Source organism: Camelus bactrianus, chromosome 12, assembly GCF_048773025.1.
Source record: "Camelus bactrianus isolate YW-2024 breed Bactrian camel chromosome 12, ASM4877302v1, whole genome shotgun sequence".
NCBI lineage: Eukaryota > Metazoa > Chordata > Mammalia > Artiodactyla > Camelidae > Camelus > Camelus bactrianus.
This window is the reverse complement of record NC_133550.1, coordinates 33,558,700-33,584,747: the sequence shown is the minus strand read 5'-3', so window position 1 is coordinate 33,584,747 and position 26,048 is coordinate 33,558,700. Positions and strand designations below refer to the sequence as shown.

General features: G+C 45.1%; 1 protein-coding gene and 1 long non-coding RNA gene across 2 annotated transcripts in view; one reads left to right on the top strand and one right to left on the bottom strand.

The window, feature by feature from the left end:
- Positions 1–26,048, top strand: part of LOC123612966 (uncharacterized) — a 301,024-nt gene that overhangs the window by 250,554 nt on the left and 24,422 nt on the right. The window contains exon 4 of the long non-coding RNA XR_012510704.1: positions 25,403–25,751. This is a non-coding gene — a long non-coding RNA (uncharacterized LOC123612966). The remainder of the gene's footprint in view (positions 1–25,402; positions 25,752–26,048) is intronic.
- PAH (phenylalanine hydroxylase) overlaps positions 1–26,048 on the bottom strand; it is a 63,487-nt gene that overhangs the window by 24,086 nt on the left and 13,353 nt on the right. The window contains exons 3-4 of the mRNA XM_010970438.3: positions 21,811–21,994; positions 6,685–6,773 (exon numbers count right to left, since the gene is read on the bottom strand). Of these exons, the coding sequence (XP_010968740.2) occupies positions 6,685–6,773; positions 21,811–21,994 (273 nt within the window). The remainder of the gene's footprint in view (positions 1–6,684; positions 6,774–21,810; positions 21,995–26,048) is intronic.

The following is a 26,048-nucleotide window of genomic DNA, read 5'->3' as shown; positions in this document are numbered from 1 at the left end:
AAGATGAATAAGCATGACGTTTATTGTTAACCATACTGTTTCAAATACTTGAAAGTTGCTAAGAAAATAGATCTTAAAAGTTTACACCACAGGGGAAAAATGGTAATTATGTGAGGTGATGGAAGTGTTAACTGACCTTATTATGGTAATCATTTTGCAATATATACGTGTATCAAATCAGCATGTTCTGTACCTCAAACTTACACAATGTTATATGTCAATTATATTTCATGAAAGTAAGCTAAAGGGTCATTTTCTTCCCCAAAGTGACTGTAATCTGAATTTTAGCAAGACAAGACACCAGTGTCAGTGTAGAACTTTGCTTTGTTCCTGCCAAGCATTTTCCAATAAGCCATGCTTTCCATCACTTGAGCTTGCAATTTCTCTGTCCCACCAGGCGGCCAAACCGAGGCATTAACAAATCGAAAACAAAGGCCTGTGTCATGGAGAGTAATATTTAAAGAATATTTTTAGAGGACAGATACTCCCTGACTTTCAGATACTGTTTTCTGTTTGTTTGTTTCTTTGTTTGATTGGTTGGTTAGTTGGTTATTTTTGTTTGTTTTTTTAAATCTAGCTCTACCAATAATTTTAAAGAACCAAGCATTCATGTATGTAATGTAATTTTGCCTGAGAATCCATAGCATTGAGTCTGGCATATATAGAAAGAACTACAAACACCTGTGGATAGAGGCAAGGAATAAAGAAAGGATAAGGGGGAGGAAGAGATAAACAGAGGGAGGGAGGGAAGAAAGGAGTTTCCTGTTTTGTTTCCCAGGATGTATTTTTAGAATTATAGAAATCTCAATGTTTCCCACTGGAAAAGTAAAGTGAAATTACCATACATTTTTAATCCCCAAACTAAATCCCAGATAAATGACATGGTTATTACAAGTAGAACTATAGTATTTACTCTAGAGCATTGAACAGCTTTGAATCATTAATTACAGGCAGGAAAGCTTAGGCATCTTCAAACTTAAAACCACTACTGGCCTCACTTTTACTGGGTAAAGATAAATTGCTTTTGGATGATACAGTAAGAAAACTGGACTCTGTCATTTGATTTCCAGGCAGCACCAACACACCCTTTTAGGAGCCTATCTACTCGGCTGAATGAAGACCACATCTCCATACTTAGGACTCAAAAGAAAACATTAATGTTTGTCAACCATTAATGCTTGACCTTGGCAGTCATCCTCACCTACCAGTCTTATTTAACACTCATAGCTTTTTCTACTCCCTAAGTATAAAGTATAGACTTTTGCACTGGCAAGATGCCTTGGAGAACATCCATTTTTATTTTTTGATCTAGATACGAACAAAGTGAAATCTACAGAGTCATCTGCCCATGGGTGCTTCACTGCAGAACCAGCACCTTGACTTGAGTTTTCTGGTCCTACCCAGGTGGTGGGTTGAGGTTTGAGGGTTGAGACAGGTAACCAGGGAAACAAGTGAAGAATTCCTCAACCAGGGGCTTTCCACTTCATCATCACTTGCAGGAATGGGATGCCCATGACAATTTTTCTTCCCCATTTGGCTCTTTATGGTTAATCTTCAACGTACTTTGTCTAGGAGCTTAAAGATTTTTCCATCAGTGAAAAAAAAAAGCTTGATATAAAATTGTATATCCAGTAGGTATCAACTATGTTTGAGGGGTTATATAAATAGTATGTAAATGAAATGATGGAATAAATACACCAAAATCCAATAAATGGTATGAAAATGGGAACTGTTTTATCCTTCTATTACTACTTATGCCTTTAAATTTTTCTACTATGGGTGTGGATTTCTTTTATAATTTGAAAAAAAAAAGCAAGATAATATTAAAATCCATCTCAAATCATTATGGGAAGTGGCAGCAGATTATACTTGAGATACATCCACACAGCCATATACAATATACGACACAGGTTTCCTGTACAGGAAGGATTCTGACCATGGTCCTTTCCAACTCAAAAGTTTCTAAGAAGTTCATTATCAGCCTGCAAAGGGACCCCACCCACCAGGAGGCATGGCCTGTTGCCCTCAGCTACCAGTGAACAAGCTCTGCGTCCTCAGGGACCTGGCCTTGCACCCCCCAGGCTGCCAGAGGGCCACAGGGCTTTGGCAGCCACACGGAACACACTCAGAATGAAGTGACAGTTGGCAATGACTAATCATCCTGTCTCAATTTAGACTAATAGCAGCAATTTCAGTGGCACTGCATGTAATTTATTTATAATCATCCTGTCTCAATTAAGCTAATAGCAGCACTTTTGGTTGCACTGCGTGTAACCAAGTATGTTTTGACAGGAAAATATATTGTTCGCGGAGTGGTGAGGGAGGGTGGGAAGAGAGGAGGAGAGGGTGGGAGAAAGTGGAGAGAACGCTGCAGGATGCAAAGCTGTAACATCATCTGCGGTCCACGTGCAATCGGTTTTCCTAATGGAAGCATTTTTTGTGACTGGGGTGTTGAAGTGTGGGATTGTGCTTTAGTGGCGATCTCGGGGAGAGGGTAACTATATGGAAAAGCCTTCTGAGTATTCTTCTAGACTGGGATCTTGTTTTGTCATTTCTTAATATCATGGCTGAGGTTAAACCTCAGAAATGCCATCTTTAGACTAGTGAGAAGAACAAGGGTTTTGAAGTCGGACAAGCTGGCTTGGACTACTAACCCATTCAGTGTGTAGAAGCATGGCCTGAGGGTGGTCAGTTCACCTCTCAGACCCCTGGTTTCCTCATCAGTAAAACAAAACTGTTAATGGTAGCTACCTCACAGTGTTGGGTGGATTAGATTAGGTGATGTAAGCAGGGCATCAAGGAAAATTGCAAGTACAGAGGAGAGACTCAAAAACTGATGCATTTGTGCAAAATGGTGGGAAATTCAAAAGCTGAGAAGTCTTGCTCAGAATATAAAAAGGATATACTCTGGAACAGTTCACCGAGTCCCATCACCCATCCCTTGGCTTTTTAAATAGGATCTATTGCTATTTATATTCAATCTAGGGCAATAATAAGAGGTTTCCTACATCTTATCAGTCTCACACCAACTAGAGGAAGGATGGGACACAGGAGACAAGAAGTTCAAAGCAGTATTTTTAAAGTATCTGCTATTGCTATCCTGTAGACACTGGCCAAAGATTTGCAAGTCAATAGGCAAGGACAGCCCTGACCACACCTTCCCTCTCGCCCACTCTGCATTGCTGGCCATGGTCACCACCAGTAAGGCCAAGAAAAGTGTTCTGGAAAAGATCTGGACACCTGATTGCCCAAGCCAGTAACCTGGGAATTAATCGTTTTACGTCTCTCCTCTTCTCTTCCTTCACATTCGGTAATCAGCTTGTCTGTGCCTAAAATAAGGTTCTAGAATACAGCACTTCTCCCTTTGGTCATGATTTTTTTTTTCATAGACTACTGTTTGGGAACCATGCCTATGACCCTTCACTTGTATAAGTCCAGTGAAGTAGTGAATTTATTTTGATCTGATACCCTGTGTTCAAACGGTAAAACACAGTGCACACGGTTCTACAAGATCAGTGCGAAAAGCTTAGCCTGGGGAAGAGGTAGGTGGAAGGCTTTAGGGAAGACAGGACACATGATTTGGGCCTTAAAAGATGACTAGTGGTTTGCCAGCAGGGAAAGAAGAGGTAAGAGGATAAGGGAAGTGCCCCAGGTAAAGGAAATGACACGAACAGGAGCACAGAGGCAGCGAAAGGGCCAGAGAAAGGAGGGTCAATTTTAGGGATGGGACTCAAACAGACCCATCTGAGTTCTGCCTGCTCTGCTGTAGCCCGGCCCCCTCTGCCACCCTTTGGGAAGAGCAGACACCCCCCTCTACCCAACGCCTGAAGGCCCCTGGAGGGCAGGAACCATGTCTTACTAATCACTTCAACCCCTTTTCCTTGACATGGCCTGGGACCCAGTTCACATACAGGTGAGGGCCAAAGGGTCCTCTCTGAGATTTCTCCTCTGAAAAGGGGAAAATACAACCTGCCCAGGATGGTTATAACATTTACAATGTGAAAATGCGGGCAAAGCATTTAGCATGGTGTTTGGCAGACAGTCCACGTTCAAGAAATGTGAGCTCTGAATGTCATTTGCTTGAGACACCTTGGTGGAAGGAAGTCGGGGGAGGGGGGCGAGGGGGCGGGCACGAGACTGGTGGGATGGCTGGGGGGAGGTCAGCTTGCCCATTTCAGTTTCTGATTCCATGACGCTGAAAGGCAGATGCCCGCTACCCTGTGCTTCAGGAAGAATCCTTCCTTGGCCTTACTTCTCAAAGTAGCTGTTCCCGAGGCCCTGAAGTGAGATGTTGGGTCAGATAGTGCACACTGCCAAGGGCAAGGGGTCATGGAGGAGCCTCAGGAACTCCAGGGGACGGAGAGGAACAGAAGGTCCTTTCGGGAAGAACGCCTTAGCCACTCCTCCCATCAGGCCAGGCCCCTCTGGGAAGCACCCTGGAGGGTTTACTCTGTCCCTGGCCTGTCAGTTCCCAGGATCAGATGAGACGCCACAGGAAGGAACAGAGAGAGCCTGGCCTCCTCATCCAGGGGACCATCTATCTGATAAATTTTGTTTTAATGATAAAATTCATGACACTGAGAGGCCAGGGAGCCAAAGGCATGGGCTGGGTCTGTAAAGAGAATGAATTCCAGGGAGTTTTAAGACCAGCTCTGACTGCCTCTGAGGAGACACAAGAATGAAGGGAGGAACAGGCCGTGTCTGTGGACTGGCCTCCTTCCCCATGGCTCCGGAGGAGCCGGGAGCGCAGCCAGCAGAGAGGACATGGTCAGGGCGGGAGGATGGAGGCTGGCAAGAGGAGAGAACACCCCAGTGGGCCCAGGCCATGCGCTGGATCAAGGGCGGCCAGACAGCTTTTCTAAGAAACGACATCTTTGCAGAAGCTTTCCTCCCAGGGCAGACAGCTCTGAGGCCCCGAGGCAGACCCATCAGCGGGAGTCTAGAGCTGCTCCTGGGGTGGCATCTGCCACCCCGGCTCCACGGGAGTGGGCTGCGTCCTACCCAGGGAGATGGGGCCAGGATCCAAACTTGACTTCTAGTGTTTGGAGGGAGAGGGTATTGAGGAACCTGAAATACAGTTTCTGTCCTTAGACGGAGTAATTTTACAAGTAAGAATGAAAGGAGCTATGGGGACTTCACATAAAGATGCACAGGCAAGAAGCTTCACTGCAGACAGAATTATTGCAAAAGTGGAAGACTGAAAACCTCCAAGCCTGGTTAGTAAGTTATGACACTGCGTTTAAAAAAAAAGATATAAAATATGTATATATTCACGTGTGTATAAAGAAATATTATTTTAGGACAGTGTGGTAATAAGTGATTTTTTTGGTTGGGTTTGTTTTGAAGCTTAGGAGCAGGAGGGAATTCACCTTCGCTTTTGTTTATAAAATACTTTCTCAGTATTAAAAAATGCAGAATAGGACCAAGAGAAAAAAGGGAAATAACCGAGATTATGGGTGATCTTCATTTTCTTCCTCATGCTTTCCTGTATTTTTGAGTCTACTCTAAGGGGTTTACTATTTGAAATGGAACAAGCAACAGCTTCCTAGTTTAAAAGGCCAGCCTACCCCAGAAAGAGCTCTTTGTTGGTCTCTGTAAAAGAGCCTGAATTTCTGCCACGGGCTAGACCTCTGTCTTGAGGTGCTGTGAGCACAGAGGTAAGAGTCGAAGGACCCAAAATTTAGCACCTGACCTTAGGAGAGTCATTTAGTCCTCACTGAATCTGTCTGTAAAATGGGAACATCCGGTCTGCTTCCTGAAAAGAGCTTTTGTGAAGAGAACAGTCACAACTTGCTCAACGGTAAAGACCTCGCAGCTGTGAGGAGAAAACAGACTCCTGACAAAAAGCAGATGCTCCTGCTGAGTCGTAGTAAACATCGGAATGAAGACAGCTTCCAAGTCACTAAAAGACTGAGGAACCGCTTGGCAGGGCAGAGAGTAAGAGACAGTCAGCGTGGTGGTGGCACTTCTCACCTACGGGCTGCTCCTCCCAGCAACCCTCCGCCCTAGAAAAAGGGAATAGATCCCTGACCCTGGTCCTCTGCTCAGAAACTATTATGGGACACAGGACACAGTCCTAGTTCTCTGATATATTAGACCTTTTAAAATCTGACCACAACCCACTGCCTCAGCCTCATCTCCTGACACTCTCACCCTCACCCCTCACACACCAGCCAGCCATTCCCCAAATATTCCGGACACTTTCAGGACTCAGAGCCTTTGCATATGCTGTTCCCTCAGATCATAAAGCCCCTTGTTCCCTTATTTGACTTTCATCCTCAGTTTTTAAAATCCATTTCCAATGCACCACTCCTCACTGCCCCAATGGCACCTGGTAGAGTCGTTAGTTGTTCAGTTCCCCAAGCACTTGATTTAAATCTCTGTAGTTGGACCAAATCAGAAACAAAGATGATTTACATGTGTGTTTTGTGTGATCATGCGTGTGTGTATACACACCACTTACATCCGTATGTGACATAAAAACAGTAGTTTCTGGATGGTGAGTTGTATTTGCTTCAATGATAATAACCATGATGATGATGATGATGGTGATGATGTCTAAGTAGCACTCAATAAATGTTTGCTGTCCAAGCAAACAAAGACACACTGCTCCCAAGGAGGGATGGGAGTAGGGTGGGGAGGGAAGGAACTGACAGACTCTCATCAGGGGGGCTGTGGACTCACCGGGTGATCTGCATCCAGTTCCGCTCCGTAGCTAAGAATCTGATTGGCGAATCTGTCAAGCTCTTGAATGGTTCTTGGGAACCAAGGCACTGCAACACAGAAAGGGCAAAGTCTTCAGCAGCAGATTAGCAGCAGGTGGCCAAAGGCCTCACCAAGGTCAGAAGCACAGGATTAGCCCCAATGAGTCAAGTCCATGGTGGTGGCAAGTGGGGTTCCAGATAATCCCTCAAATACTACAGTTCAAAATTTAAATCTCAGTGTCCTTGGAAACTAATTTATTTACTTGTGTATTCCACTTTATTGAAGTATAATTGACAAATAAAATTTTAAGATATTTTAGAGTAGCTCATGGTGATTAGATAGCCATATACATTGTGAAAGGATTCCTTCCATCTAGTTAACATACCCATCACCCAACATATTTATCTTTTGAGCAGGGAGGGGTCTACTCTCTTTGCAAAAGTCAATGATACAAGACAGCATTATCTCCTACAGTCACCATGTTTTATATTAGATCCTCAGACCTTCTTCATCTCACAGCTGAGTCTGTACCCTTTTCCCCACCTCTCCTTATTCCCACCACACCCAGCTCCTAGCACCCAGTTATCTACTCTCTTTCTATGAGTTTAACATTTTTGTTTTTGAAGATTCCACATATAAAAGATACCATGCAATCTTTTCTTTCTTCCTTCCTTTCTTTCTTTGTTTCTCTCCCTCTCTCTCTCCCTCTCTCCCTCCCTCCCTTCCTTCCTTCCTTTTTCCTGTCTAGCTTTATTTCACTTAACACCTTGGAAACAAATATCAAAACACATTCCCAAACATAGTCTCTTTCCTGGAGATTTTCTCAGAATTACCTCAAAATTTATCTCCCTTCCATCTACCATGGTAGAGTGGAGTGGTTTTTGATGGTTTACTGTGGCAGCAGAATATTCCATGTAATATGTGTTCCAGATCTCTTCCAGAATATAAATGAGGTAAAACCACAGCTGTTCTCTTTTTACTTTCCTGATTAAATAATGAACATAAATTGCTTTTGTAAAATAAGAAACAAAAGTGAACACACATACCCACAGACCCACACTTAGGTCCAGGGTTCCAATTCTCTGATTTTGGAGACAAGTGCTCCCAGGGGTCACCCTCACTTAGCTTCACTACCCAGCTGTGTAAAATCCAGATTGAGGAGTGGGCAGGAATCAGATTACTGCTGCTCAATGCCACTAGACCTTTGTGGAGAGATAGTGACCAATCTTCAGTAAAACCCAAATTTAACAAAGCTGGGAAAGACAAACCAGGAAGCTGTCAAATAGATTCTTCTTCCTGTGCAGCTGACTGGAGCGGGGGCTTCTGGACAATAGGAGGTTATATCCTGATGGGAGCCCAGTCTCCTCAGGACCCAACAGGAGGTGCTGTGTTGCTGGAGTGCTGGAGACCTCCTAGCTGCTTTCTTGCTTTGCACAGAGGGTGAGCCCATCTTCCTATCATGTGTCTCCTTCTCATGGACCCCCAGACACCCCAAAAAAATCTTTCGATACCAAAGCCAATTTGAAAGCTACTGGTGAAGTGGAATGACTGCAGTCCAGTAGTCTGGGATTTGACGATGCCCAGCAGTACTTAAAAATCCATGGGCTTGTTCTGAAGCAGCAGCATACCAGAGGAGAGATGGAGTCTGAGTTGTGTGACCTACAATGACTGGGTCCTGCAGGGAGGGACGTTAGGGCGAAGAGCAGGCAGTAGCACCCAAATCTCTGTGGCCTTCGGGAAGGAAGACACACTGGGAGTGGAACTGTCCCCGGAATGAACAGAGACTAGGCCATTCTGGACTGTAAAGTCCATGAAGTCAGGAACCACTAGTGCACTGTTGTTCCCGGTGCATAGACAGAAAAGAGGGAAGAAAGTTTAGGGGAAAAGATGATGAACTTACAGCCATTGAGGTCTGGCTTAGAACCCAGGCTCCAGTGGCCTAATTATCCTCTCTGTGTCTCAGTGAAAATGAGAATAATAGTAACAATAGGAAGAAGAGCAATATTTTCTGAGGTCTTACCATGTGTCAGGCACTGTGTCATTTTCGGTGGAACATCTCCTTTAATCTGGGGATTGCTGCGAGGAGTGAATAAGAATGTAGGCAAAGGGTGCAGCCCAATGTCTGGTCCATAATAGGTAGCTTTCCATCCCATGCCTGTTATTTCTGAATCCGGCCCTGCTCAGGTAGGGCAGAAAAGAACATGCATGCCATCTAGTGGCCAGACTGGGGAACTGTCATCCATGGTCTACACAGAAGTGCATCAGACAGGAAGAGCTGCATTCCACCAAAACAAGATGCTTCTCTGAATAGCATTAGTAAAGGTCCATTTAGAGATTCATTTCCATAGATCTGAGCTGCTAAACTCTCTACTGCCTATGTTAATGATAAAAACAAACTAACAGAGTATCGCTCCAAATACTTTCCCCAGTATTTGTACTATTGCTGGGTAGTGTTGGTCTCCAGATTTATAAACAAGAACACTGAGGTAGAGAGAGATTAAGTGACAAACCCAAATACACATGCTGTTAGGAAGCAGTGGAGTCAGATGTAAACTCAGAACTCAGGCCACGCTGACTCTGTGGTCTCAGGTCCAAACCACAAATCCATCCTGCCAGTTATGGGAGGGGGCAGAACATGGTAGTTAGGGGGGCTGGCTGTGAAGCCTGACTGTCTGATTGTCTTTGCAGTTTCCCACCTGGAAGTTTCCATGCCCCAAAGCCCAGCCCACTTCTCCAGATGGGCTCCCTATGGTAGTGATAACAGAAGCAGACGCTATAGTAGTAAGTCCGGCAAATTCTCATATGGTTCTTGCCTTGTGCCAGGCACTGTCCTAAACACTTTACATATACTGCCTCACCCAATTCGTATACAGCCCCATGAGGTGGGTATTATTATTATCCCCATTTTATAGAAGGTGAAACTGAGGAACAGGGAGGGCAAGTCACTTCAGAGACCTCCATGGTCCCAAAAGCTAGACTCTGGAGTCTGGGATGATTCAGCACCATATTCTGCTCACCCAGCATGGAACCTGGCTTCTCACTTCATCAGGAGAATTCTCTCGAAGTTTCCCTTTCTTCTTGAGCCCAGTGCCTTGTTTTGTACAAGGGACCTCTGTGGTCAGCAATGAAAATACAGTCCATTCCCTACCCGGGTTTGGAAGGGCTTGAGAAAGGACATCCTACTGTAGTCAGCCAGGACTTAGGATCTCCTCTGAGACCCTTCCTGTTTCTCTAGAGTGTTGCTGCCCCTGTCACCTCTCTCTGAAGGCATCCTGTCCCAACTCATTCATAGTCTCTCTTTTGCCTGAAAATTATCCATAATTCTGGCAATAATGCTGCCCCCAGAGATAGGGCAAGTCAGCCCTTTCCTGCTGCACCACCTTCTGACTTGAGAGACCCTTCAACTTGCCAAAGGACTTTTCATGAATCTGTACTGAGCACCTGTGACTACCAGGCACTGGATGTTGAGGGGTGAATACAGTGGAGTCTTCACTCCTGTGATGATTCTATTCTAGTGAGGGTAACAAGGCATAAGCACTAAGTAAATTTAAATATATAACCATGCTTGGAAGTTCCTGAAGAAGAAGAAAGCAATGCAAGGAGATGGAGAGGGATGGGGATGCTACTTTATACAACATCCTGTGGCTCCAGACCCCAGGGGGAGGGTCCTGGAGACTTGACAATACGTTGCCACAGCTCAAGGGGATTGGAACAGCCAGAGTCTACCCACAGCTCGGACCTGGTTTCCTGCGGGTCTCAGGGAGAGGCAGTGGTTAAGGGCCTGGACAACAGAGCCAGACAGCCTAGGCCTGAGTTCTCTCTGCCCTTACCCTCTGTGGCATCCGCGACAAATTATTAAACGTCCTTGTGCCTTAATCTTCCTATTGGTAAAGTGGGGATGATAAAGTACTACTTTACAGGAAAAACATACATTTAAATGAGTTAAAATGTGTGATTTGCCTGCCTGATACATAGTAAATACAAGTACACATCAGAAATACTGTGGGTTCGGTTCCAGACCACCGCAATAAAGAGACTATCATAGTAAAGCGAGTCTCATGAATTTCTTGGCTTCCCAGTACATATAAAATAATGTCTAAACTATACTGTAGTCTATTAAGTGTGCAATGGTATTATGTCTGAAAAAACAACATACATACCTTAATTTAAAAATCCTCAGTTACTAAAAAATGTAACCATCATCTGAGCCTTCAGTGAGTTACAGTAGTGACATCAAAGATTACTGATCTCGCTCAGGAAAAAAAAAGGTCACTGATCTGAGACCACCATAACAAATATAATAATACAAAAGTCTGAAATATTGATTACCAAAATGTGACACAGAGACACGGTGTGAGCAAATGCTGTTGGAAAAATGACACTGATGGACTTGCCCAGTACAGGGCTGCCACAAACCTTTGTGAAAAACACAAAACCTATGAAGCACAAGAAAGCCAAGCACGATAACAGAGGTGTGAACAGAGAGGTGTGCTATTCCTGTTCAGCTGCAAGCTCCAGGGATGGTTTTTCCTTTTCCTCTGCCCTTAGCTCTACCTAGTGCAGAGAGCACAGAGTCTCCCAGCAAGGCTGGGAAGTCTGCTCCTTAGCTTGTTGTGTACTTGAGCAAGTATTTTATCTCTTGGAGCCTTAGTTCCTTTTGCTACAAAGTGAATTAAAACTGTCTTTCCACATTATTGCATCATTGCATAAATTAAATGCTATAGGAAATGGGACACACCTTAATTAGCAGAGTGGCCAGCCCACAGTAGGTGCTCGATCAATGTTAATCATTAGGATGGAAAAGAGTTTAATGAGGAAGCAGAGGAAGGAGGAGGAGGAGGAAGAAGAGAGGGAGGATTTAAGAAGGGAAACTGGGAAGCAACTTCAGTCCAGCTTTGATATTGACAGGCTTTCTAATCTCGGGCCTCAGTTCTTCCCTGTATAAAATGTGGGCTCTTGGATTCACTTGTTGCTGCAGTTCCTCTTGGGTTTCATATCCCAGCTGTGGAGGGCTGCGGCTGGCCAGAGGACACGTGCAAATATACTTCCAGTCAATCAGCATGTCAACCTCGCTTGTTTCTGGAAGTACAGCCACTACATTTCTTCAGCTCCCAAAATATGTGGCCCCTACATTTTCCCTTTCTCCTCTCACCAAAGAAACAAGGCTTTCCTCCAGATAGAAGCCTCTTTGCCCCAACCTTGGTTCAGAGCTAGGCCGTCTTCCAAATGAACGCCAGAGGGCAGCAGAACCACAATACTTTCAGCTTTGAGTGACTTTTTTTTTGCCCCCTCTCTCCTTCAAAGGGAAACACTATGTAGTTGGGCCACATGGCTTGGTTCAGACCTCTTGGTGGGGCGAGAGGGGCGGATCAGAGAACTTGAGAGTTGCAAAGACTCAAAGGATTCAAGTCTTGGCAAAGAAAAGACAAAAGTTGAAGCAGCTTAGCACCCCAGGACCTCATCACAGAGAACGTGAGGGACCCCCAGGCAGCACCGTGAGGCCGTAAGGTGCTCACCCAAGTCCACGGGACTCTGGTGGCTTCTAGGCTCCTGTCATCATCCAGCAAAGGCCCAGAACGCGTGGTGGCTAGTCACATAGATTGAAGCCAGACTGCCTGGGTCCAGATCTCACCTCTGCTACTTTGTGACTTTGAGACTTTGTGCAAATTACTTAACCTTTTTGTTCCCCACGTTCCTATCTGTAAAACAGCTATCGTAACAGTGTGTACTTCAGAGGACTTGAGGATGAAATGAGCTAATGTGTGAACAGAACAGTGCTTGGGGCATAGCAGGTGCTTTAAGAGTATATGGTACCACGCTCAGCATCATTATCATTAGCATCATTAGAGGAGGCCAAGTGATAAGGGGTTGATGGTCCTGGTCCACACTTTCTCCAGGCAGCAGCCCAGTCCTACCTTTGAATTGATTCCTCCCCAGACCTCACTTAACATAAAGGCGTTGTTGCCCAGAGGCCCTGGGTACAGCCTACGTGTCCTCTGGGGTAGGAGGACCCAGGCCAAGCCTGATAGTTAAGAGAAGTAATTCACCAGCTATGAGCTTGAGTAGGGACAAGCAGGGCTTAAAGAAACGAGACCCAGGAGAGGCAAGTCCTGGGTGCTGGAGAATGTGGCGGCAAGAGGCCCAGCTAAGCAGGGCTATGAAGCAAGCAGGGTGAGGACACCAGGTGCTAAAGGCAGGAGACTGCAGAGGTGCCCAGGCAAAATCAGGACCAGGCTGTGACATTTGTACCTACACTTTATATCGTGTACACCCTGGACTTGAAGCCAACAGGTCTGTGACTAAGTTGCATCTCCCCTATCCCTCTCTCCCACTGAGAAAGTCACTTGATCCCTCAGTCTCTGGCTTCTCATCTGTGAAATGGGTATAGCAGCCAAGCCCTCACCTGCTCCTTGGTTGGGGTTGAGAAGCAACTAACCCACAGTAGGTAGACCTGTGTCATCATTACACTTGAACCTCACACACACACACACACACACACAAACCCAGAGATACTTGTCGGATTAAAAGTCAGGTCACACAGGCCACCAGTGACAGAGGCAGCAGAGCACATACTTGTGTCCCCATCCTCGACCCTTGGGCTCTTCCAATTTTCCCAGCCCCGAAGTTACAGTTACCTTTGTTTCCTTTAAAGTTACATTTTTCTGAGAGCTCCCAAGGCACCAGATGCTGTGCTAAACTAAGCACTTTACTCCCATTGTCTGTTTTAGTTCGCAGAGCATCCTAGGGGGTGCACATGATTATTCCCACTTTACTGATGAGCAGACTGAGGCTCAGAGGGATGAAGTGACTTGTTCAAGGTCACTGAGCCGGCGGAGCTGAAACTGGAACTCCAAGGCTTGTGCGCTTAATCGCTATGCCAGTCTGGCTTAGAACAAGGTGGGGGTTCGGGGCCCTTTAGTTTAGATCTCTGTTCTCCCACCTGGAGAAGGGAAGGAGATGACAAACTAAACCGTGAATTTAAAGGGGCTCGAAGAAAATCCCTCTGACAGCTCCGGTCTTCTGTGCCTTCCTTCCTGAGCCCGCCTGGATTTGGGGGTGATAACTTTTGAACACCTAAGTTCTCTGCTCCTCCAAGACACCTTCACTTTTCCCTTCTCTTCTTCAGTGAAGGTCACAGGCCTCTTCCCTCCCACCCAGTCTCAATCAGAAAGCTGGGAATGGAGACTGACCCCAGTGACCCAGGCCTCTGTTTTGAAAAGTCAAATCAGATTAGCTCATTAATGACCTTTGCAAATACCTCCGTGGTGGGCTGGCCTCTGGGAGCCCCTCCACGGCCTCGCAGGCTGCTGGGCTCAGCGGTTAATGAATGACTTGAGCAGGCTGGTGCAACAGAGGCCCTCTGTGAGGCCAGGAGCTCCCGGGGGAGCAGATCATTAATAAATATTGATTTGGCTCCAAGGGAAGCAGCCCGCGGGAGAGCTGGCCCTGGACACCCACGTCGTGGTCTCATTAAGTCAGGGTCAACTGCTCAGCCCGGACGCTGAGGGGCGGCTGGCTCAGGGGTGCTCCTTAGCAAAAGCTCCCCCTGCCCCAGGCCTGGCTGGAGCCTGCTTCCTGGCCAGCGGGTCAGAGCAGGACCATTAAATTTATAGCCATTCCAGGTGCAGGCTGAGTCCCTTCTCACTCTCTCCTTCCAGCAGACATTCACCAGCCCCAGGGTGGAGCCAGCCAGGCACCCAGGCTTGCCCCAGACTTCTGCCTCCAGCCTGTCTCAGGGAGAGCAATAAATCCTCCACTTCCTAGGCCCAAAATAGAAGGGTGTTTTCACCCGCTCTTCCTAGGCTCCTGAACGTCTCCTCTGAGGCAATGGCCCCCAGCCCAGCAGAAAAGTCTTTGCTGGGCTGATCATGACAGCTCCCCCGAAGGGAGAAGGGATGGTGTGCCATGGCATCCTGCAGGGTGAAGACTTTTGAGTGGTTTAGTTACCTCTTTTAAGGAGCTTCTACCTTCTTTCTGAAGAAGGAATGCCCTTCAGGAAGGTCTTGGCAAGAAGGCAAGAGCCAAATGCTGGCTGACGGTGCCAAGCCATTCCCTTCCTCCCGGACAGAGCAGGGGAGTAGTGGGTTCAGGGTCCACTTTCATCGCTGACAAGCCAGGCAAAGCATTTGCTCTTACTGTCCACATGTCAAAGTGAGAATGAGAAGCAGCTGAGTAAAAGGAACCAAGCATGAAGTAGAGTGCGCCAAGATGTCAGGATGAGTAAGTGGATGGAATGAGTGAAGGACATGAGTGAAGCAATGAATGAAGGAAAAAGCACTTAATTATCAGTCTAAACTGGAGCTATCTTCCCAACATCCTTTGTAAGATGTCACGTATCTTACAAATTTATCTATCGGCAGGTTGCCCACCATATCCCCAAATACTGAATTCTGTTTTCTGAGAGCTCCCTGAGATCAGATTACCCACTACTTAGAACTTCTTAGAACTGGACTTATGGTCAATCTACATTGATTGGATTGAATAGAATACATCCTAAGTGCTCCTGACGCGTGCCCACTTCCCTATCCCTGCATAGACCCAGCCATATAACAACTACCTCTGAGATCATAGGACACGTGAGTCAGGGCACCACATGTGTTGTTCTCCCTACCACATCCCTGTCATGTGGCTGCCACTGAATGGGTGCTCAGTAAATATGAGTTGTATGAATGAATGATCAACTGAATTCAGGCATAAATGTGAATGAAATAGAAGAAGGTGGTCAAGCAGACTCTGGTTTTTGAGGAGTAGTAAGAGAAAAAGGAAGAAAACCCCAGTAGCCAGGATTTTAACAAGTGATCGTCATGTGATTTATAGATTTATAGATTAAGGAAAGAGAATTCCAGGGGGATAACGGTGTCAAATGCGATAAATATTTCAAAGAGGACGAAAACAAAAAAAAAACTGGGCTACTAGTTTTGGTAATGGGTGTTGTCAGAATGGTAAGGAAGAAGGAAGAAAAGAAGGGAAAAAAAGGGAGGGAGGAAAGAAGGAAAGAAACCTGGTTGGGAAGCTGGCCTTCCATCTCCTAGACCAGAGCTGTTTCCAAAATAACACGGAGCCACGCGGATAATGTTAAGCATCCAAACCAGGTTCGCAGGAACAATATTTGGAAATGAGAGCTCATTCCCAGGGCCCCTCACATCATCCCACACATGAAGTTGTCTCGCTGGCTGCTGAGTGAGGCTGGCTCCAGTGCGTGGGTGGCTACCACCAACTCCCTATGTATTATTAGCCTGGTCAGTGTCTACACTCATGGAGCTGGTAGTGGTAAATAGCCTGATACTAGGCTGGGGTTATAGATCATAGAGCTCCCCACCTGCCACTTAAGGATGTCAAAGATCAAGGGCCTGTTCAACTCAAGTTCAACTCAATGCATCCAACACCCTAAATACAGAGTTTCCTGCGTGATGCTCCCAGGAGCCCTATAAGTGGCAGAGTGGGTCTCAGCTCTATTTCACAGGTGAGGAAGGGAAGGGAGTGAGGTGTCCCAGTGGGTCTCAGCTCTATTTCACAGGTGAGGAAGGGAAGGGAAGGGAGTGAGGTGTCCTCAGATGGGATTCAAACCTAGCCGGCAGTATACAGAACAGGACTCCAAATCCTGGCTCTAAATTAATTGCTCTTTTTGACTTGCTATCATGATCCCTCAATCCAGCATAAATGGCAAGTTGACATTTAGTTACAATCATTTCCTGTCCTCTTACTACCTCCTTCAATTGAGGGAACACACCTGTCAGAGAGAGAAAAGATATTCTTTCAGTCTTTGTAAATGTCATCATCTTTTTGGATTGATACAAAAAGCAAATCAGAGTGACCTTTCTTTATCAAATATTAGGAGTTTGGAGCCTTGCCTCACCAGCAAGATTCACTGGGCATTCCCAGGAAAGACTCAGGGATAAGTTTACTGACCATTCTGCATGGATCCTTTATGCCAGACATACTGTGCCAATCATCTCATAGAATGCACACAACCACACTGGCACACAGACATCTTCATTTTACAGGTGGGAAAAGGGAGGCCTACGGAGCCCAGCAACTTGGCCAGTAACTACCATCCACGAATTGAACTAGAATGATGAAAACTCCCAAATCTGTGCTGCCACTCAAGTTTACCTGTCTGTCTCATATCCTAATGTTGAGAACGAGAATCCTGTTATCTGCTCACTCTATCTGAGTTGACTGTTGCAAAGCTTTAATGATACAACTGAAGGAGAAAGAATTTTGGATTTGACATGCAAATGAGGAATCCCTCTCAGAGTGAGAGCCTGCTTATAATCTTATGATCTCCCTTCGCTTTAGCCCTGTGACCTGGCAAGCAGACTGGTATGCAGAAACAGCATTTACTCAGGATTCTTCCCTTGCCAGGGAGTAGAGCTGCCTCTGATGACTGCACGGGAGCAAGCCCTATCCGAGCTTCCAACTCCGAGGTTGGCACCACCTCCGCTGTCAGCTTGGGTCTGCTTGTCTCGATGAGGCAGTCTACGAACATAAAAGTCCCATCCCCGCTGCCAGAGGACTTCCAGCAACATCAGCACAGACAGCAAGCATCCAGGTAGACTGAAAGCAGCCCCGTGTGTTTTCACAAACATGCAGATCACGGGTCTCCAGCAGACCAAGGGCCACAAGCATCTACAGCCCGGAGGCAAACGCGGGCCAAGTGAAATGCATGGAAGGTTTGGAACTGAGGACAGGACAAAGGGAAGATGATGGAAACAGAACAGATGAGCAGAGGAAAGGCAGGCACAGGTGGTGGGAATGGGGAAAGCCCCCAACCATCTGGACCTTCTTCCGTCCTAAGCAGCTTCTCTCTGCAGGGTCTCAACTCTTCAGGAACCGTGACCCCTTTGAAGATCTTCTCTCTTAAAAAATACACGTGCACATGCATGTGTGCCCTTTTGCCCACAATCCCAGGAGCTCTTCCAGTTCCTCCAAGGAATTCCTCCCTCACAATGGATCTGAAACTTCAGCCTTCTCATGGCACTGCCTTTCAGGGCAGCAGGGCTGAAGCAGAAAAGAGAAAAAAACTCAGCAAGCTGGGAGGAGGGAGGGGCATGTAGGAGGGAAGGAATAAACATAATGATGTTACTTTTGTTTTCTCACAATAATTTTTCCCCTTGAATCATTCCTTCAGAAATTTATCCAAGTAAAAAAGACAAAATCATCAGTGCCCCCAAGCTAGCTAGACAGTAGATAAGACAAATAGATAGATGAGTAAATAAATAAACTGTTCAAAACGCCGTGAGGGTGCTAGAAAATGAAAAATTTCTGCTCCCCGTGGAAAATACCACTGTACTGGCAGTCTGGACTCTCTGTTTCCACACCCAGACCCTTATAATCAGCACAACTCAAACAAAATCTACTCAGTTTCCCATTGCTCTTGGAAAGTAACTCCAAACAGATACATTTCTCAAAAGGTGATGACCCTACACTTCTGTCTAGCCAGAACAGTTTGTCCGTCTTCCTCTCCTGGCTGCAACTTGTCTCCGTGCAGGAATTTTCCACCCCCACCCCCGACCCCCGCTAAATGTAATGTCATGCAGGAGACTCAAAGGGAAAGGTAAGAGGATTAGTAGATTGATCGATGGATGATATTAATGCTCTTTCATGTTGGGCTGAAGAAGGATTTGAGGTCATCAGGAGAGAGGGCAGGGGGAGAAAAGAACTCAAGTATTCAAAAGACTCTCTGGATTAAAATCCTATTAAACTCACATCAGCTTCTCCAGGAGGTGTTTTAGGAGGTTGCGGTTTCTTTAACATGTCACCGTAATTGACCTTCCCCTAAGCTGTTTTGGGTGGGGAACTTAAGCAATTAAGAAACTGGAAAATTTTCATTTTCTAGCACCCTAACAGCCTTTTCAACGGTTTAAAAACTAGGATGGAAAGTGGGTTAGCCTAATTGATTTGAGGGGTTCAGAACTCCCACTTCAACCTGCTGTCAGGCTCACCCAAGATCTGAGCCCCTCAGGAGAAAGGGCATTTTGTCGAGGGAAAGAATCCAAAGGTTCAGATCTACGACAGTGCATTTCTTCTCCTAACTATTCTCCCATGGATTTCTACAGAACAAACAATTTGGCAAAAGGGATGGTTTTTGGCCTAAGATGTTCTGTTTCTGGGTCCAGACTCCAGTTCACAAAAACGACCCCAGAAACCCAAAGAGCCCATCTGTCTCAGCAGGTGCAAGACTGTGTTGTTTCAGCATCACTGTGTCCAGAGCAGCCATTCTGTTGCATGGATGTGAAGGTCAGGAAAGCGTGTCAGGGATGGGAAGCCAGGAGGGGTGGGGTGAGCAATCATCCAAAGAAATGAGAGTCCCACAACACGTGTTGTTTTAAAGGCTTAGTCTGAGCGTTTTTTCCTCCACTGGGTCAAATGTCAACCCATCTGTAAATATCAACGCCTTGCCATTCTGAGCCCCTGTTCTGCCTCTGATGAACCCCATGCTGCTTATGAGGTACCTTTGTGTGGGGATGGTGGCTTCTTCACTTTCACACTTGCTGGGTCCTCAGAGTTAAAAGGTAGACAAGAGGCCACTTTCCACCAGCCGTGTCTCCATTACAGCACCTGCCCCTCCTCTGTGCCCCTCCTCTGCCCCCTTCCGGCTGGGCTGTCTCCATGCCCTTGTCAGCTGTGAGCTCCTTAAGAACGGCAGTGCTGACGTCTTTCCCTCTAGCTCCAAGCATGTGCCTGGCACAGAGCAGCACTCGACACCTGCTTGCCCACAACTGCACAGAATTCACTCTGTGCCTTAAGGCAAGTCATGGCCTCCATTTTTTTTCCCAATGAAAAATGAAGGGGTCTGTTGGGCTACGTGACCTCTGAGGTCTTTTTCTGGTTCTCAGAATCTCTGAAGAAGTGGCTGTGTGCAGGCTGGCTTTTCTCGGCTCCTGTGCGTAGGTCATTATTTGTCGTAAGAGTGATGATGATGGTGAGAACAGAGAACATGGAGTAGACCCTTAAACGTGCTCTGTGCTGTTGGCGATGCTATTTCAGTAATCCTGTGAGGCAGAGATTTTATTCCCCGTGACACAGTGGCAGATTGTGAAGGTTAGTAATTTACCCAAAGTCACACCAAGTGTGCATCCTGGTTCCGGAGTCTGGGCTCCTAACTCTTCTTCCACATCCTCTTTCTGAGCTTCCAGTTCAGGCTGCCAGCCTTTCAGCTGATCAGTATACATCTTCCCTGCCTCCTCAAGGGGCCTGGCTGCCTGTCAATTGCTTTGATTTCCTACCCCAGGGCCGCAGCTGGCCAGCCTCCACCTGCTCTGAGCAGAGACAGAGCTTGCCCCGGATCCAGCAGGCCCTTCGCCCTGAGGGCCTGTGGCTCCTGGTGGGAGCAGGTGGCCGGAAAAGCAAGAGAAGGCGGTCATCAGGGAAGCAGCTTACTCGGGAGGTGGAACAGGAAGGAAGGCAGAGAGGGCTCATGTGAGATGGATTCCGAGTGCCCCACCGTCCCACCCAGCGACCTGAGCCTATGTCTGCCCTTGGGAAGGGCAGAGCCCTGGCTAGGAAGGCCTTGGAGGTGTCTTTTAGTAAGTGCTTCGATGGCCTGTGCATGGGTCTTGTCTAATTTTAAAGCATCTCTGCCTACTAACACTGCTATTTTCTGCTACAGAGCCTGAAATCCTCTTTTTCTGGCAAAAAGGAAAAAGAAACTTTTGATTTTACAATTGAAAAAAATGTCTGATTATTTAGGGAAAAAAATAGTTCATCTCAGCAATAACACTTCAAAGTATTTACCCAAATGAGTTACCCAAATGAGTTGAAAACTTATGTCCACACAAAAACCTGCACATGAATGTTTAACAATTTTAGTTTCCAATTCCCCAAATTTAGAAGTAACCAAGATGTCCTTGGTCATAGGTGAACGGGTAAACAAAATGTGGTACATCTCTACAGTGGAACATTATTCAGTGATTTTAAAAAATGAGCTATTGAGTTATAAAAAGGCATACAGGGACCCTTGCTAAGTGAAAAAAAAATTGTCTCAAAAGATGATGTATTCTGTGATTCCAACTGTGTGACATTCTGGAAAAGTCAAAATCGTGGACACGGTAAAAAGATGAGTGGTTGCCAGGGGAGGGAGTAAGGAGGGAGGGATGAACAGGTGGAGCAGTGAAACCATCCTGCGTGAGACGTAACATTATGCATTTGTCAAAACCAACAGAACTAGACAATGCCAAGCATGATCCCTAATGCAAACTATGGACTTAGTTAATAATAATATAGTTAACGACCACCACATACAGTCATTTACCCAGCTGGGTATTGTTCTAAGCACCAACTATGCAAGATCTCATTTAATCCTCCTAAAAGCCTTATGAAAAACAGAGGGTATGGCCATTAAAGAGACCTGTCGGGGGTCTCAAAGCTAGCAAGTGGAAGGAGGAGGATTTGAACTGAGTCTGTCCAACCCCAAGCCCATACTTGTAATTCCTACACTCCACTGCTCTCCGGAGCACATTAACGAGCAGCAATTTTAGTGCGTAGGTAAGGGGGCAGAACAAGTCTTGATGACTGCTCTGTTTAGTCATTCAGTCACAAGTATTTGCTGAGCGCTGTGTATTAAGCTAAACTCTGAGGATATTAACACAGGTAAGAGGCTCCCCCTGCCTGCAAGGCGCTCGTAATCTAGTTGAAGAGACAGAAGAGATGAGCAATGACTATGAAAGTCGTAGGAACAAGGAGCCCGGGAGTCTCCAGCTCTAGAAATGGCATGTGGTGAGGACGTGGGGGGAGCCCCTTGCTGAAATGGAGAGAGCTGAAGACTTTTTCTTTAAATTGTATTTACATCGGAAGCACCCTGGCACCCTAATCATATTACCTCCAGAGATTGGGAAATTGAGAGTGTAATAATCCAAGAATGAAAAATGTATAAAAACTGTAGCAACAGATAACAACTAATACAAGAAAGAGCTATCCTGAGGAAGGGGGGAAAGAACTAACATTTATTAAATGTCTAAATATGCAAGGCACTCTTCTAGGTCCCTGACCTACAACCTTTCGCTTAATCCCCCAAATGGTCTTCCAGTGTAGATGTTGTTCTTGCAATTAGTTTATGAAGAAAATGCACAGCCATTTGTGCTGCACAACTCCTTCGTCTCTTACCCGTGTCTTTCTTCTTATCCCGGGAAAGCTCGTGCACCGTGGCGCCGATGTCGTGCCTCAGGATCTTGATGATGTTGGCCAGAGCTGGCACGCTGTGCTTGTCCAGATAGGTGAAAAATTCATACTCATCTTTCTTTAAACGTGAAGGTCTCGATTCAATGTGGGTCAGGTTTATATCATTCTCCTGGAAAAGAGAAGTGGCGGGTAGGAAGGGACCAGTCACTGGCATTGAACAGACCAAGCACATAAAACCAGAGCAAAACATACAACACAGCAAAACGCAGAGTGATGAGGAACAGGATTTCCTTATATATAAATATATACACACTTTCATGTATACTTTCATGAAATGTACTTTCATGTTTTTAACCATCAGTTTCTCCATCTGTAATTCTGTGGTACTAGTGGTACCTGCCTCATAAGTTTGTTGGATATGTTGGATAAAATGATACATACACACTGCCAGGTAAATGCTCAGTTAAAATACATAGTAAATGCTCAGTTAAAATTACCCAGTATAGTTACCATTCATATTTTTATATAATTACTTTTCATCCAAGTTAGGCATCAAATGTATATGTAGCACCTACCAGGTACTGAGCACTCTTCTAGGTGGCTGGACTACATCAGTGAACAAAACAGACCAAGATATTTTCCTCTATTAAGTGTACACTCAAGATGTGGGGAGACAAATAATAAACATTAAAGAGAATTGATTTATGCATTATTTTATGCAGATGACTAGATAAAAACATTGTGGTACATTTACACAATGGAATACTACTCAGTCATAAAAAAGAATAAAATAATGCCATTTACAGCAACATGAATGGACCTGGAAATTGTCATACTAAATGAAGTAAGCCAGAAAGAGTAAGAAAAATACCATATGATATCACTTACATGTAATCTAAAAAAAAGCAAATGAACTTATTTACAAAACAGACACAGACTCACAAAGAAAACAAATTTATGATTACCAGAGAGGAAAGTGGGAGGTAGAGGGATAAATTGAGAGTTCAGGATTTGCAGATACTAACTACTATACATAAAATAGATAATACATTTCTACTGTATAGTGCAAGGAACTTGAATGAAAAAGAATATGAAAAGGAATATATGTATGACTGAAACATTATGCTGTACACCAGAAATTGACACAACGTTGTAAACCAACTACACTTCAATTTAAAAAAAAAGTGGCTGGAGAGAGAGGGCCATTTTCCCTAATGTCAGAGTTTTGGTCTTCTTACCACACAGCCTTTCCTGCCAGGGATACAGTGAGCATTCTGCAAATATCAGCGTTTACCATTATTACTATTATGCCAAATATAAAAAATGAAAACCTCTGCATAGAGTAAACACAAGAATATGCAGCCCCACACAGACACCCTTCCTGCTCTTTCTTCCTCATCATTCCCAAGGGCACAGGATGGAGCCCTTTTTTGTGGGGACCAGCTGCAGACAACACACTCCTGACCAGGTAACCCAGTGTGGACCCCTCCCCACCCCCATACAAAGAGTATGTGGAGGAGAGAAGGCCAGAGAGATAGGGGTTCCTCTGAAGCTTTCTACACAGACCGAGATGACTTCCTAAATGATGCAAAGAGCAATGTCATCCTTCTTGGCTCTGGATGAAAGAAAATGGTTACACACCACTGGCTATTTACCTAAACTGAAACTTCAAAAGAAGAGACAACCAATCCCTGCCCTGTAGAGAGCAGAGAACACAGCCAAGCCGGGAACCAGCAGCAGACACACCTCCAGGGTGCTTACTTGCCAAAGAGCACAGGAGGGCAGGAGGGCGGTGGTGAAGGAGGTGGGAAGGGGTGTAGGCTGGGGAAAAGGCTGGAAAGCCGACTATAGGCTGTTAGTGTTCCCCACCCACACCCCGTCCCTCGCACCAGCACTTCCAGAGAGAAGCCTCTCACTTTAAGAATAGCCATAAAACAGTGTGTGCCCCTGACTCAGGTTTTTATAAATCTGGAGCCCTAACTTATGGGAAGCATTTTTACCAAAGTTTGTAAACTAACAACATTTCTCTAAGAGGGGAATGGTTAGGTGCACTGCGGTGTAATCACACGGTGGGGATTATGCAACCACTAAAAAGCAGGTAACAACAACACGCTTAAAATGAAGTGCCAGGAAGCCCTCCAAGATGTGGTGTAGGAGTGGTGGTCTCCAGACGATGGGTGATTTGATCTCCTTTCTGTTTTCTTTCTTTTAATCATAGTTCAACTTTTCTAAAAACATTTATTACTTTTACAATGAAAATTTAACATTCTCTCTTAAATGGTTATAATGACAGCCACTTGGGAAAATACTTTTGATGGATATAGGTATGGGATAATTAAAATATCTTTTAAAAAATTATGCCCAGGCCAAGGAAAAAAAAAAAGACTAGAATGAAATGCATCACAGTGAGTTATGACAAGATTATGTGTGACTTCTATTTATTTGCCAAAAGTCTTATATTACCCATATAATGAAAAGAAAAATACACCTTTTAAATATGAGTGAAGTTTCTGACTAAGAACACCCAACCATATCCTTTAAGCTCTCTCCCATTTGAATCAATTTGTGAATAATTAACTCTCTAACTTGGCATGCAGTTTCCTAAGTGGAACTTTTCCAGCTCATTAGTGTGGATCCTTAGATAACAATAATTTTGGTTGCAAAGAGAGCCTTTAGAAATAAACCTCCAAACCTGATTATGATTATCGTTACCTTTTTTGTAAGTGAATTTTTATCTTTAAACAAGGGTTCTCTGTAGGTTTACACACGGATCCATACACACTCACCGCATCTTTGGGTGAGAAGTACAGAAAACTTTCTGTTACTCCACGTGGACATCTTGGCAGAGACAAGAAAGGTTTAGAGCTAAACATTTCAAAGACAATTTCACGATTTGCCCAGTAGTTAATTTCTGCATAAAAGATGGCAGAGTCACAATGTGAGTACTCAGGACTCTTGAATGGAGAGTGTGGGGACCAGAGAAAAGCAAAGTGAAATGAAGAGTTTATTTTAATAAGGATTCATCAGAACCCCCTTTCTGCTCCCTTCCATGAGGAAAATCTTCCTAAAGGGGGATGCATCACAAGTGGATAAAATTATAGATACACAGAATGAGTGTAATGAATAGTGAAAAAATGGATTTGTGTGTCTGGAACTTCCCTTGACTTCCAGCTTAGGGCCCCTTCCTCTCCTCTGCCATCTCATTCCTGGAGGAAAGAAGCATGGTATCTGAAACGAGTGTGGGCTTTAGAACTAAATTGAGTTTAAATTCTGCTCTGCAACTCACTACGTTTGGACACAGTAGTTGGCCATTTTGAACTTCTGCTTGTCCGTGTTTAAAATAAAAATAGTATTACCTAGTAGCTTAATGAAAATTAAAAAAAGGAAAAGCGCCTAGTACAACTGTGGCTTCATTCATAGATACTCAGTAAGGACCTGTTATATACTACCTATCTCAGCTTCATATCAGTACACATTTTCCCAGGAATTGAAACACATTAAGTTTATGAGTCATTTTATCAGTTGACATTTGCTTTTACCTTAAACTTTTATCAGCCTTTTTTTCTTTTTTTCCCAGAGAGCACGTTTTTAAAAAGGAGAAGGAAATGCTGAGCATACTTTCAGATGAGGCTAGCCTGGAAAGGGAGAGCTTCTCGGAACCCCCTGTGCTGTTGCCTTGGGGGAAGTTCATGCCCTGGCTTGTTCCAGAGCTTTCTGGGGCAACATCAAAGACATTCACAAAGAAGATCCCACATCCTTGGTCTCAAGTTACCGGAGAGGAGCCTTTCAATAACTCATCTAATCCACCGTCGTTGTGCCAAACACTGTCCTAGGTGCTGGGCTGCAACAACGAACAGAGCTGGAAAAAAACCCGTCCTCTTGGAGATTACATTCTCGAAGGAAGAGACAAACAATAACTATAATAGGTAAGTAGAATATAGTCTTCAGATGGAATGGAGAAAAATAAGCAGGAAAGAAAGATCAGCTCTTCCAGGGGTTCAATACAGGTGCTTTTTTAAACAGTGGGGTCAGGAGGTCCTCAAAAAGTAAACAGGCAGCACGTAAGCACAGACCTGAAGTCCGTGAGGAAGCAAGTCATGAGGGAACAGCAGGTGCAAGGCTCCTGGGGCCAGATATTGCACAACGTGACCGGGGGCCGTCAGTGAGGCTGGTGTGACAGGTGGGGGCTGGGGGAGGGGCAGCAATAGGACAGGAGGCACAGA